We start from the raw sequence: 13,847 nt of genomic DNA, 5'->3' as shown, positions 1-13,847 counted from the left end.
GGATTGCTGTTTTGAATTTGGTCAAGTTAGTGTGGGAGAGGTGGAAAAATMGTTGTTTTCCATCAATAATGATCAGTCACCAGGTACAGACAACCTTGATGGGAAAATATTGAAAACGGTAGCAGATTGTATTGCCACGCCTATTTGCTATATATTTAACCAAAGCCTAAAGTACTGTGTGTGTCCACCGGTGTGGAAGGAAGCTAAAGTAATTTCACTGACTACAAATAGTAAAGCACCCTTTGCTGGCTCTAACAGCTGCCCAATCAGTTTGATGCCTGTTCTTAGTAGACTGGAGAGAAATGTGTTTGACCAAATACAAWGCTATTCTTCAGAGAACAAGTTAACTACTGACATTCAGCATGCATATAGAGAAGGGCACTCAACTTGCACTGACTCAGATGACTGATGATTGGTTAAAAGACATGGATAATAAAATGATAGCTGGAGCAGTATTGTTAGATTTCAGTGCAGCCTATTACCTTCCCACAAAGTTATACACTACACACTAAACTACTACATTATTTGAATAATCTGTGTAGTGATAGGGCAAAAACCAGGACCGAGTTTGGGAAACCCTGGACTCTAGCCTAATGCAAAACATACCTTCTACTTTTAACTTCTGACACACGGTGGCAGTCCTTGCCGGTACCAACCCCTTTGACGTCGGTTTCCACTAGATAGCACAGTCACAAAGTCGAAATTGGCTATATCGTAAAAATAATTGAAAACATGCTTTTTGGTCTTAATTTAAGGTTAGGGTTGGGTATACGGTTAGCGGTGTGGTTATGGTAAAGGCTAGGTCTAAAATCACATTTTAAGAAGATACATTGTAGAAATAGGCGGAGTTTCTGACGTTGTGGCTGTGGTAGTTCTTTATACCTCAGTAGTGGTAACTAGTGACGACCATTGATGTCATCCGTAAAACAGCTGGAGGTGGGGCACCAGTGTGTGACGGATGTACAATGTATCCAATGGAAAACGACAACATGGGTTCAAAATCAAGCAGTGACCCAATCATCATTGAGTAAATCTAAAGCTCGCCATAGTATCAACCCCCTCTCTTCTCGCTTCCGCTGAACAACACGGCCRTTTTTAAGTTCAGTGGGGGAAGAGAAAGGGGGACTCTGAAATACGAAGACAAAAAGACACAAAACAGACCTGAAAGGGCCCTGTCTTCTACACCGGAAGACTATTGTCAAATCAAAGGTCGATTATATGTTAACATTTCGTATTTGCATCATTCATTATTGGCTAGCTATAACTAAAGCGGGTAGCTTGGTTTGTTAGCCATTGCTAGCTAACTAACATCGGCTAGCTAGCTTGAACTAACTAGCTAACACATTTAGCCAGCTAGCTACAACACGGAAGGGAAAGTAAAGCCAAATTACAATTTTTTTCCTCAATTTGACATAACAAAATATAAGCTGCCTAGTTGTTTGTTTAACTTGATCGGTACTTGTTTTTTGTCTCATCGAAGAAGCAACACGAAACGAAGGTCTTGACTGCCTGAACCACGACAAAAAAAAGTAAAATGGCGGAGCCGGACAAATTAAACATCGACTCCATAATACAGCGTCTTCTGGAAGGTGAGGATTTGCACTTAACTAGGAGTCAAGACACTTCATTTGATTAATTACGAATCAGTTGCTATTTGGATTTTTGTATTTTCAAAGAAGCGTCAATTCTAAAGATATCTGGTGTATGTTAGCGTAGTTGGTAGGCTTAACGTCAAGTTAGCTGTTCTCTTTGAAAACGATGTGTCCGGGTTAGAGCGCGAGAACGTTTCCTAGGTCTACGAACTAGTAGGGCAAATGAGAGATGGCTGGCTTGCTGCTTCAATCTTTATCACTCGGCCTGAAGTGCCCATTTTGTTGTAATATTAGTATTAATGGCAAATCATTATTAAGATGACGAACACGGCTATTTTACGATGATGCTGTGTTAGCTAACTCTAGCTAGCTACTGTTACGCTAAATATGTTCAGTGTTCTGTCTGGTGTATGCTGTTATACAAATTAATGCAAAGCTAGCCAGTAACGTCGGTTAGTAGGTTTTGTTTACCATTCATTTCTGTTTCCTGCATCCAATATTTCCATAATGTCGTTTTTTTGTTTGCCAGTATTTAGCTAGCTATGTCTAACACACACCGGTTTTACTGTAGCCTAGGCAGACGATAGTACAGATCTAGCGCCCATGTACTATCGTCTAGGTTGGATGTGCATTCCCGGTAATACACTAGTGTCCCCCTATGGYTCGACTTGTACATAAAACATCCTCCATTCAAGGGAAATATGCTTACTTTATTTTTGAAACACAATTCCACACCACAATTGTTTATATTTTTGGACAATCTAATATGTTGCACACCATGTTCAACCAAGAATGTGCAATATCCTAAATTGTCCGAAAAGACTAATTGTTTCATGAAGAAAGTATGCATATTTTCAGTTTTTTTTAATGCCCATTAAAGCTAGTTAAGGAGGGAAATTATGGATTTGCAGCCTGAATGGAGGATGCTGTATGTAGGAGCAGGCCCATTGCAATTCATGCCTGGATGAGGGAGAAGCATACTTAAGCATGTTTTTCAGGGCTGCTGATGCAATTTTCATGTGCTGAAAGCGTGCTTGCTGAAGTAATAACTTGCTTTTATTGTTTAAATGCAAGCTACAGTAGATTTAGCCATATCATTAGTGGTTGGTTACACAGAGTGAAGGGCACCAATAGGTCACACTGATTTTCATTCGGTGCAACTGTTTCCACCATGATAACGTACTACTGTGATACTCCAAATTCCATGGACAGGAAACATCAGTGCCCTGGTTTTAGACTCTTATCTSTCTAAAGAAGGCCAATGGCCTTTACTACATTATAAAGTAAAGGGAATGTCCAGATTTMMMTTTMTTTTTCATTGACCAAGTAGCTTATAGCAGGGCTGAAAGTTGTGCATACTGTAAACACTAGAGGTGGAAACATTATGGCGCATTACATTCTCTGCGATCGCAGTAAATTTGTAATGTAATGAAGTGTTGCTTCCGTCCCTCTCCTTGCCCCAACCTGGGCTTGAACCAAGGACCCTCTGAACACCGCAACTGTCACCCAAGAAGCATCATTACCTATAGCTCCACAAAAGCAGTGTCCCTTCAAGTGCTAGGGTAACAACTACTTCAAGCTTTGAGCCAGCACTAGTTAGCGGTGCTGGCTAGTAGTAATTGAACACTACTAGCCCACACCGCTAACTAGTTAGGTATTTTACATAGGCTACAGAAGCATGAATAGTAGAAATATGGGCAGACTTGGTGAATGTGAGGGACAGTGTTGTTTGCAAGTAGCAGGCCTAATGTCTTTCTTTCTCTTGGGTTTTTACTTTGAACACGTCTTTTGTTGTGGGCAGCTTTRGCTAACCGTGTTTGTTTGTGACCACCACACCATTCTTGGAGTATTGTGGAGGTTAATGACTGTTGAATAATATGTAGGTGTTAGTGTTTGGTGCATGGGAGAAGCTGTCTATACCACACAGGTTTGCCTACCCTCAGTCCTGGCCACTCCTTAGATTTACGATGGCTTCTATAGTAACAGATATGAGCCTTGGGGACTGTGTGTGTACATGGGGGGGGGGGGCAGAAGCAAACTTATGATCTGTATGATAAATGTTGCGTAATGGGAGACCTGAGGCTGTCAGACCAACATAAACCCCTCCAGCTACTAAATCTGCATGGGCCTTCTGCTGTAATGAGCACAGTGGCCGAGCCAGACATGAGCTTCTGCTGGCCTGGGAACAGTTCAGAAAACAGGAAGTGGGGCATTCTGCTGCTCTTGGAACTTGTCTAGTTAGATTTAAAAAATGTCTCTCGAAGTCTGGTCTAACTGGTTTAAAAGTCACATCAGGTGTTCAAACCCCTGGATCTGCTGTTTTTGTTCTTCCCTTTTTGAAATCTATTGATCTAGATGTATACAGATTATTACTGTATAAATTTATAGGCTATCGCTTATTTCTGTTTTGACAATTATTGACTGTAATGGTTCTGCAGTTAACCTAGACATTTTCACATGTCTGTTTTCTCAGTGTTATCGCTCCTCTACATCATGGTAATAGCGGTGCATCATGTTGTAGGGCTCCACCACAGATAGAACAATAATTCAGACATTTCATTGGATGTATAAGTGTGGAGCATCTGATTGACACTTCCACTCACTACCTAATATGGTGATGAGAGAGAGCCCAGTGGCCGGCAGTGAGACAAGATGGAACGAGATGGATTTTTGCAGACATCGTGATCATTTTCTCCTCGATGAAACATTTGACCTCAACACAGTTTTCTGTTGTCAAAGCTAGAATCCGTTATGAAGAGTGGACTAAGTTTTGGAGATTTTACCCTTTGTCAAAGTAAAACAATTAAATTGTTGTTTGGAAGGAGTGCAAGGGCAAATTGAGTTATTGCACACACACTTCAGAGTAGGTGTTCCTTCACGGAAATATACAAATACGTGCTAGAACGCACCAATAGGACCGCTCTTGCTTGGTTCTGCCCACTCCTTGCTTGTTCTGCCCACTGACTCATTTGTTCCCGTTGGAAACGCCAGGCTGTGGTCTATCTTGGGTTAGTTATAAAAAATCTTTGGCTCCACCTTGTTTTCTGTCCCCAACTGTTTGAACAACATACTAGCCTGTCCACTTTGTTGTTTCCCACAATGAAATCAGGTATGGGGACTGTGGATCGGTCTCTGTTCGTACGTTAGTAAAAACGCCATCTCAGACAGCACTGGCCCGAGTTTGATGAAACTTGGGTGAACGATGTCACTGATTGGCCCAAGGCAGGAGCTATAGTAATTAACTGAAATGTGTGAGTCACACCAGAGAGGAAGAGGTGAAGCGAGAGGGATAGCTGGGCCCAAAGTCTGTCTTCTCCAGCAGGTGGTGTTTTTATATTTTTCGCTCGTATGGAGGTCAGTGCTTTATCTTGGCCAGGTTGCAGTTGTAAATGAGAACTTGTTCTCAACTAGCTTACCTGGTTAAATATAGGTYAATGGCTTATTTGCTACTTAATTGATCAAATAGAAGTTTCATATTGTTTTAGTTGTTAGTTTTTATGCTCATTGCACATTTAAAAACAGGCTAGACAGCTAGTAGACTAGACAGGGTCTGCTCTGTGCTAAATTTTGGGAGTTGAGACATAAAAAGGGTATTGTTGGAAAGGTTCACTTTTCTATTACAGCAAAATGTCTCGAATATGTTTCGGTGTCCATATGAATGATTCTGTTGTACCAAACCTCAAATGCAAATAGCCAGTTGAAACTGCTTGTTGTCATAGAGAAAGAAGTAATCTATCAACTTTGTTGTTGTGAGTGGCAGGGGGAGGGGCTTGGTGTGTGTGAATGGGAAGGTGCACACAGCACTGGAGTAAAAAGACAAGCAGACATAAACGCTCATAAAAACGGGAGAACGTTATTCTTGAGATGCATGTGTTTTGGAATTTTGCGCTAAAATGCAATTCAAATTAATTAGATATATCGCTCAGCCCTAGCCCCTTCTGACTTTGACTGTGGCTCTTGATGGCTGGAAGTGTTGTGGAAACKGTGTTCTACTCTGTCCATGATAAGGTTGTCTGACAAGTTCAGAAAAAAAAGAAAAAAACAGCTGTACTGGCAGGATATAGCGGACCTTTTTTTCTCTTGCGGTGTGGCAACTCATTACAAGGCAGAGTGTTTGCCTCTGTCGTGAGAGTTGTCATAATTAGCCTAACYCGTCATGTAGGGCATTTTCTAAATTCGTTTTTAAGTCTTGGCCAGTCCATAAACCATCACCTGTGGCTTTTTGTCCATCCAATCCTGTTGTATTTCTATGATGTAGAGACAGGCCAAGGTAACTGCCTTCTGGTTGCTTAATCACTCGTTTGTCAGAGAATGGTGACTGACCACCATTGACCTTTAGCTGCACCATGTACACCTTAACACATGGGCCAGCCTGGTGACAATGTGTGCAAACCAGTTAAATGTGGTGACGGTGTGACTAGTTTCAATGGTATTAACCATCAGCCTCCTGACCTGTACATCTGAACGGTCAGTCCAGGCCGCTACTACCACCTCCTGTCACCATCTATGAGGATGTCCATATCAGCCATGGACATATCAGGAGGGGAATCTGAAGCCCGCCAACTGTTGATTCCCAACGGCTTTCCTATTGTGCTTGTCCAACTTTTTTATTTTCTATCCCGTGACCAGCAAAGCGGAAAGCCCTTTGTCTGCCCCCTCCCCATCCCCCARGCCCCTGCTCTAAGCACACTGTTGCCATTGGCCATGTGGCTAATTTAAGAGTAAGCTCTGTCATGGCTTAGCCCACCCTAATCCAGGTTTAAAGTGACAAGCAGCACTACCCTATTTATACCCACATTTCACTCTTTTAGGCCAAGGCCTGTGTTGCTGCCCTAACATGACACTGCTCATTTAGATCTATTGCTGAGGTCCTACCTGGAAGTCCTCGTCCGTTTCCATCCTCCATTTTCAGAACAAATGTGTGTGCCCCTCTCCCACTGCCTGTGATTTTATTAGGGCAGAATATATTTTTGTGAAAGGACTACACTGAACAAAAATATAAATGCAACATGTAACAATTTCTAAGATTTTGCTGAGTTACAGTTCAAATAAGGAAATCGGTCAATTGAAATAAATTCATTAGGCCCATTAGGTCACAAATAACTTACAAAAAAGGTAGGGGCATATATCAGAAAACCAGTCAGTATCTTGTGTGACACATCTCCTTCGCATAGAGTTGGGCTTAGTGGTTAGAGCGTTGGGCCAGTAACTGAAAGGTTGCTTGTTCGAATCCCCAAGCCGAATGTTGTCCCACTCCTCTTCAATGGCTGTGTGAAGTTGCTGGATATTAGCGGGAACTGGAACACGCTGTCGTACACATCGATCTAGAGCATCCCAAACATGCTTGTTGGGTGAGTTGTCTGGTGAGTATGCAGGTCGTGGAAGAACTGGGACATTTTCAGCTTCCAGGAATTGTGTACAGATCCTTGCGACATGGGGCCGTCCATTATCATGCTGAAACATGAGGTGATGTCGGCGGATGAATGGCACGACAATGAGCCTAATGATCTCGTCACGGTTTCTCTGTGCATTCAAATTGCCATCAATAAAATGCAATTGTTTGTTGTTCCTACCTAATGCCAGCCCATACCATAACGTTGACATCAGCAAAATGCTCACCTACACAACGTGGTATGCAGTTGTCAGTACGTCCAACTGGCCTCACAATTTTTCTAAAACCATGTTGGAGGTGGCTTATGGTAGAGAAATGAACATTACATTCTCTAGCAACAGCTCCCTCAACTTGAGACATCTGTGGCGGCGTGTGATAACTGCATGTTCTCTAGTTTGGTATTTGGCAAGGTCAGCAACGTTCAGTTTGAGCTGTCAGCTTTGACAAGTGTTCAATTAACCCCGGCGTGTGTTTTTGTAAAGAACACTGTCTGCACCCAGCTTGTAAAGRAGAATGTCACTGAAGGGTTTCAGGCAATTTTATTGTTCTGCTCTCAAGTGTGTCGATACTCCATTTAGCTTCAGCAATTACAGTACCAGGTGCATGATAGAGCACAACAAGTGTCTATGGTTGAATATTATAAGGTTTTCTGTTGATGCTTGTTTGTCATTGCCTAGTTCTCCTGTGATGGTTTATAGAGCGCTGGCATTGGACTTTTCACATGCACCTAGGGAAGACAGCAGAACGTGCAGGAAAGGGGGTGGAATTGATTCTGTGACACAAACAACCCCGATGCGCATTCTTGCACAAGTCCCCCGTACATCATGAGTCACTGGAATACACTTACTACATGCTCCGTTATATCCTTGCCTGGAGCTTGTCATGCAAACAGGATTTCTGAATAATACAGTCCTACTGTTGTATTTGTTTGACTATAGATGTGCTGATGCAGTGATCCCTTGCAGCTATAGTGAAGGTTTTAGTTTGGGAGGAGTGTTGAGATTGAAGTAGGAGCCTCATCCAGCTGATCATATTAAACCTGTACTTGACCTGCAGCACCACAAAAGCCTCAAGCTGCCCTGCAAATCATGCCAACATACTTAAGAGTATTCCCTGCTCCAGGGCTACAATGGTGCGCTAACTACATTAAACATATTACCAATTTGTGGCTCCAGTAYAGCTGATCACCTGTCTGTGTTGATCATTGAACACTTATCATGTCAGTTGCAATGTGGATTTGCACCTCTGCTCGATGAACACGTAACACTTACACAGCCACAGGGTGAGTTTTCCTTTTCCTGGTAGAATATGTGTGAATGTCATAACTAGCTACCATACTCAACAAACATGTAAGATTCTTGAGATCCAGAGCAGAGTTAGGGGACAGCCAGGAGCATGCCTCAGGAAGATGCTCTGCGCAGCACTGTGCATGTGTCCCTTGTGACCTGACCACATCTGACTAGCCTGCTACTACCATCTTGCTACTACCATCTTGCTACTACTAGCCTGCTACTACCATCTTGCTACTACTAGCCTGCTTAGCTCTGCCGTGTGGTCAGAGGCGGCCTAGCAACGTTTGCTGTCAGTTCACAGGCTACCTTATGCTACCAGACTGCATGCGGTGCACTTGTAACCAGAGAGCTCTGAAGTTGGCCATCAATGATATGTTTATTTAATTGTATTTTAGGCCTACTTTGATTTGAAGGGCAGTGTATTTGATCCTTGTTTGAGTCGTACAGTGTGAGATTCGCTGRGTGTMCCTCTTTCCGTTGCASSCTCTCTGTCCTGGTTARATCAGCAGACAGGCAGGRGGTGTGTTRATACGTGCTTCTGGGGCTGGGTGCACACTGCACACATTTGTTCAGACACATAGCCAGGCCTGTACCTTCTGCTGGTGCTCAGTTCAACACGGCCATCATKATCCTCTAGCCTTGAGTGCTCAGAAARAAAGACCCCAACCCCCTCTTCATTTAGGTTTCACGCTCTGTAACCTTGAGATTCACACATCAAATAGTTCATCCTCCTGGCTTGTGCTGTGTGAGCAGATTCACCTTGGCTCTGCAGTATGCTCAGGGTTGTGCTGTCAGCGGGGGCCCGTGATATTGATTGGTTTCTCTGCTCTGGTGTGCTGTGTGTTAGATCTGTGGCTGTGCTATTTGTGTATGTGTTGTTTCCATGGTCTTGGCCTAGCATGTTTGTTCCAATAAGCGCAACGTCAGTCCTCACTCTGTTTGCTCTGTCTTTCTCTCTCCTCCAGTTAAGGGCTCTCGGCCAGGCAAGAACGTTCAGCTGACAGAGAACGAGATCCGTGGCCTTTGCCTCAAGTCTCGCGAAATATTCCTCAGTCAGCCAATCCTGCTCGAGCTTGAGGCACCACTCAAGATCTGCGGTGAGTCATATTGGATAAGTTACGATGGCTGAAATTGGTTTCATAGTAATTAATGTCAGTGTAGCAAAGCAGCTGCGCCTCTCTGACACAACTGATAGTGAAAGCTCCAAGGTTTCATAACACGACTGATTGTCTGATTTACTGTAGAATTCTAATCTCTAATTGCCTTTGTTATCTCAGTCCAACGGCCTGTAATACACACACAGATCTAATGTAGTCAGGGAGGGTGTGGTAGTGACTGACTGGCCACCTCTGTGCTGCCCCCTGCAGGTGACGTCCACGGTCAGTACTACGACCTGCTGCGGCTGTTTGAGTACGGAGGCTTCCCCCCGGAGAGCAANAAAGACCCCAACCCCCTCTTCATTTAGGTTTCACGCTCTGTAACCTTGAGATTCACACATCAAATAGTTCATCCTCCTGGCTTGTGCTGTGTGAGCAGATTCACCTTGGCTCTGCAGTATGCTCAGGGTTGTGCTGTCAGCGGGGGCCCGTGATATTGATTGGTTTCTCTGCTCTGGTGTGCTGTGTGTTAGATCTGTGGCTGTGCTATTTGTGTATGTGTTGTTTCCATGGTCTTGGCCTAGCATGTTTGTTCCAATAAGCGCAACGTCAGTCCTCACTCTGTTTGCTCTGTCTTTCTCTCTCCTCCAGTTAAGGGCTCTCGGCCAGGCAAGAACGTTCAGCTGACAGAGAACGAGATCCGTGGCCTTTGCCTCAAGTCTCGCGAAATATTCCTCAGTCAGCCAATCCTGCTCGAGCTTGAGGCACCACTCAAGATCTGCGGTGAGTCATATTGGATAAGTTACGATGGCTGAAATTGGTTTCATAGTAATTAATGTCAGTGTAGCAAAGCAGCTGCGCCTCTCTGACACAACTGATAGTGAAAGCTCCAAGGTTTCATAACACGACTGATTGTCTGATTTACTGTAGAATTCTAATCTCTAATTGCCTTTGTTATCTCAGTCCAACGGCCTGTAATACACACACAGATCTAATGTAGTCAGGGAGGGTGTGGTAGTGACTGACTGGCCACCTCTGTGCTGCCCCCTGCAGGTGACGTCCACGGTCAGTACTACGACCTGCTGCGGCTGTTTGAGTACGGAGGCTTCCCCCCGGAGAGCAACTACCTGTTCCTAGGGGACTACGTGGACCGAGGGAAGCAGTCCCTGGAGACCATCTGCTTGCTTCTGGCCTACAAGGTCAAATACCCAGAGAACTTCTTCTTGCTGCGTGGCAACCACGAGTGTGCCTCCATTAACCGTATCTATGGCTTTTATGACGAGTGTAAGTGCCGAGACGAGAAGCTGGAACACATGCTTAACAACAGGAGACCGGAACACACACAGAGTATTAACCATTTAGTAATGCCCCATGCTCTTTGTGGCCCCTGCTCCTCTTTAGGTAAGAGACGGTATAACATCAAGCTGTGGAAGACGTTCACAGACTGCTTCAACTGTTTACCCGTGGCTGCCATTGTAGATGAGAAGATCTTCTGCTGCCATGGAGGTGGGTGGTGTATGCTTGCATGGTCTGAGTGTGTGGGTCTTTCCCCTGTGGGCCTTATCAATAAGCACTTGGTGGCGCCATGATCGTTTGGATTAATCACTCCCCTTAAGTGTTTGTGGTGGAAGATTACTCAAGTGTATACACTATACGTTTGATAAGAGGTGGTAGTTATCAAGGTGTGATTTCAGGTATTATTGTTCTTGGTGGTAGAAGACAGTATCATGGCAGTCATCATTCATTTGTATGGTGATGTAAAGTTTCTGTGTGCTATGGTCTGTCCAGGCCTCTCTCCAGACCTCCAGTCCATGGAGCAGGTGCGCAGAGTGATGCGACCCACAGATGTGCCTGACCAGGGCCTGCTGTGTGACCTGCTGTGGGCCGACCCAGACAAAGATGTCCTGGGCTGGGGCGAGAACGACCGTGGGGTCTCTTTCACATTCGGGGCAGACGTGGTGGCCAAATTTCTGCACAAACACGACATGGACCTTATATGTAGGGCACATCAGGTAATGGCTTAGCTCAGTGGTTTAGAGTTTTGGATGGAGGTTAGGGGCTGGGAAGAGTATTTTGCGGGACACTGTCAGACCAATGGTAGGTTTGGAAGAATAGAGGGATCTTGTTATTAATCAGGGAAATCAGATGATCGAAGGTCATTGCACCTACATAAAATATTGAAGCACTTTTTTAAAGCTGGAATCCTTAATTGGTGACACTGCCATGTCTGTTTGGGATATTACAACAACAAAGAAGTTGCTGTAAACAACAAACCCTATTTTTCCTCTCTGACATCATTGCACGCGTGATATAACAGCAGAATATGTACTGTAATTTTTTTGGTCCATGCTGCCGAAGACGACTCCTCCGTTTCACAACACAAACAACAACAAAGGTGCTGGGGTGAACAGTGGCCCTGTTTCCCCTGATGCGGATTCCATCTTTAAAGCGTGTCATTTTGTGTTTTTACTGGCGATGGAGGTTGTTCATTTAAGATGGTAACTCCTCTGTTTGAAATGTACTGATTGCCCTGCAGTTGTTGGTTATCCACTCCTGGTATTTTTCCTGTTTATTTTTCATTGCGTTCTTACCTCTTTCATTCCTGTCCTCAGGTGGTAGAAGACGGTTACGAGTTCTTTGCAAAGAGACAGCTTGTTACTCTGTTTTCTGCCCCTAACTACTGTGGAGAGTTTGATAATGCCGGTGCCATGATGAGTGTGGATGAGACCCTCATGTGTTCCTTTCAGGTGTGTACTCTGCTTTTCTCTCTGCCCCTTTTCTCTCTCCTTCAGTCTAGATTTTTAAGCTCTGCCAGTCCCCTGTCTTACCTGTTATGTGCTGTAGTGTTCAGTCTGTAGGAGTATATGTATATTTATAGCTGTCTAAAGAAAGCCTCTCTGTTCCTCAGATTCTCAAGCCAGCGGATAAGAAGCTCTACTCTTATGGTGGAGGTGGAGGAATGGGATCTGGACGCCCCGTCACCCCGCCACGGAATTCCGCCAAAGGCGGAAAGGCCAAGAAATAACACCCACTGGACCCCCCTCCCTGAACCAGGCACCCCTGTCGTCCCCCCCCCCACACTCTTTCTCTACCTCCCTACTTTTTCCCTCATCACCAAACAGCAACAAAGCAGACAGTACCTAGGGTTCGGTCCTCTTTTTCTCTGATACTGTTTTTAACTGTTTGAGTGTATGTATGTCTGTGTGTGTGTCTGAGAGGTTTATTGTATTCTGTATGTCCTTCCTTTCCCCTGCTCTGTTCTCCTGTCACTTTGTAGATGAAATTGGTCCTTCCTTTCAGTGATGTAAATGCACACCTGGGGGGGGGGGAAAGGAGCCTTTACTGTTTGTTAGGGCCCTGCACTGTTTTGATGCTCAACACAAGCTTTTGTACATCCTGTTTGAGAGGTGTGTGTGTGTATGGAATGGGGTCAATCTGCATGGTCAGATGGTAACAACGGCACACACCACACACAGAGAGCACAGGTGGATATGTGCAGATGGACCCTTTTAGTTTATGGATTCACAAAGATCAAGAAGCGGACACGTTTATTTTTTTTCTCCCAAAAACCAATGATTTGAAAACGCAATCATGGATGTGAAATAGTTCTGCTTTTCTGTTTCTGTTTTTTTTTTTTTTTGGTAGATGCATAAAAAAAGGTTTGAATCCTTGAGTTTTAGTTTATTTGGAAGCCGATGATTAATAAAGAACCATTTATTTAAAATATTCCATCACACTGTTCACTATGTTCACCTCACCATTGCTTTGTGATTTGTTTATATATTAAATTCCTCTAACCCACATGTCGAACTCATTCCACAAAGGGCTGCGTTTCCGTGGGTTTTTCCTCCACCCTTGTACTTGGTGGATGAATTAAGGTCACTAAATAGTAATGAATTTCAGGGATCCCGAGTGGTGCAGCGGTCTAAGGTACTGCATCTCAGTGCTAGAGGAGTCACTACAGTCCCTGGTTCGATTCCAGGCTGTAACACAACCAGCCGTGAGTGTGAGTCCCATAGGGCGGCGCACAATTGGCCCAGTGTCGTCCGGGTTAGTGTTTGGCCGGGGTAGGCTGTCATTGTAAAGAATTTGTTATTAACCGACTTGCCTAGTTACATTCGGCCCTCCATGCAATGAGTTTGACACCCCTGCTCTACCCCCTTTGTCATTCCCACTTGCTCTTCTCTTGTCTGAACGGTATCGAAAGCTTTGTTTGTTCAGGGTGGGATGTTGGCATAAGTTGCTGGCTCCAAGAAATACCCATTTCCTGCACAGCATTTTGGGGGCTTTTGCTTAGCCATTTTCTATCATCCCCTTTCCTTCAAATGTGTTCTCCTTGCCCCTATRCWTTAAACACGGTCAATGTTCATCTCTCTGGTTCTCCCCACCCCCCCATCTTCCATATTCTGTCTCCCATTTTGCTCAGCAGTTTCCCTCTGGGTTCTGAGTAGTCAAAGAATGTCATACCTCAATT

At 44.3% G+C, this 13,847-nt stretch overlaps 1 protein-coding gene across 1 annotated transcript; it reads left to right on the top strand.

Annotated features, from left to right (window-relative positions):
* The first annotated feature begins 1,117 nt into the window (after window positions 1-1,117).
* Window positions 1,118-12,942, top strand: LOC112075309 (serine/threonine-protein phosphatase PP1-gamma catalytic subunit B). The gene is made up of 8 exons (XM_070440861.1): window positions 1,118-1,209; window positions 1,481-1,589; window positions 9,242-9,373; window positions 10,427-10,657; window positions 10,775-10,879; window positions 11,162-11,385; window positions 11,986-12,120; window positions 12,282-12,942. The coding sequence occupies exons 2-8, from the start codon at window positions 1,535-1,537 to the stop codon at window positions 12,396-12,398; spliced, it is 999 nt and encodes a 332-aa protein (XP_070296962.1). The 5' UTR covers window positions 1,118-1,209; window positions 1,481-1,534; the 3' UTR covers window positions 12,399-12,942.
* The last annotated feature ends 905 nt before the right edge of the window (window positions 12,943-13,847 follow it).

This window comes from Salvelinus sp. IW2-2015, unplaced genomic scaffold, assembly GCF_002910315.2.
Source record: "Salvelinus sp. IW2-2015 unplaced genomic scaffold, ASM291031v2 Un_scaffold3079, whole genome shotgun sequence".
NCBI classification, from domain to species: Eukaryota; Metazoa; Chordata; class Actinopteri; order Salmoniformes; family Salmonidae; genus Salvelinus; species Salvelinus sp. IW2-2015.
Note: the sequence above shows the minus strand (reverse complement) of the source record. Positions and strands in the feature narration are given on the sequence as shown.

What these genes read in the sequence shown, in the direction of transcription:
- LOC112075309 (XM_070440861.1), top strand. Translation starts at nt 1,535, where the DNA reads ATGGCGGAGCCGGACAAATTAAACATCGACTCCATAATACAGCGTCTT. An exon ending in CTATGGCTTTTATGACGAGT is followed by an intron (nt 10,658 to 10,774) that starts GTAAGTGCCGAG and finishes GCTCCTCTTTAG; the next exon opens with GTAAGAGACGGTATAACATC. An exon ending in TTATATGTAGGGCACATCAG is followed by an intron (nt 11,386 to 11,985) that starts GTAATGGCTTAG and finishes TCCTGTCCTCAG; the next exon opens with GTGGTAGAAGACGGTTACGA.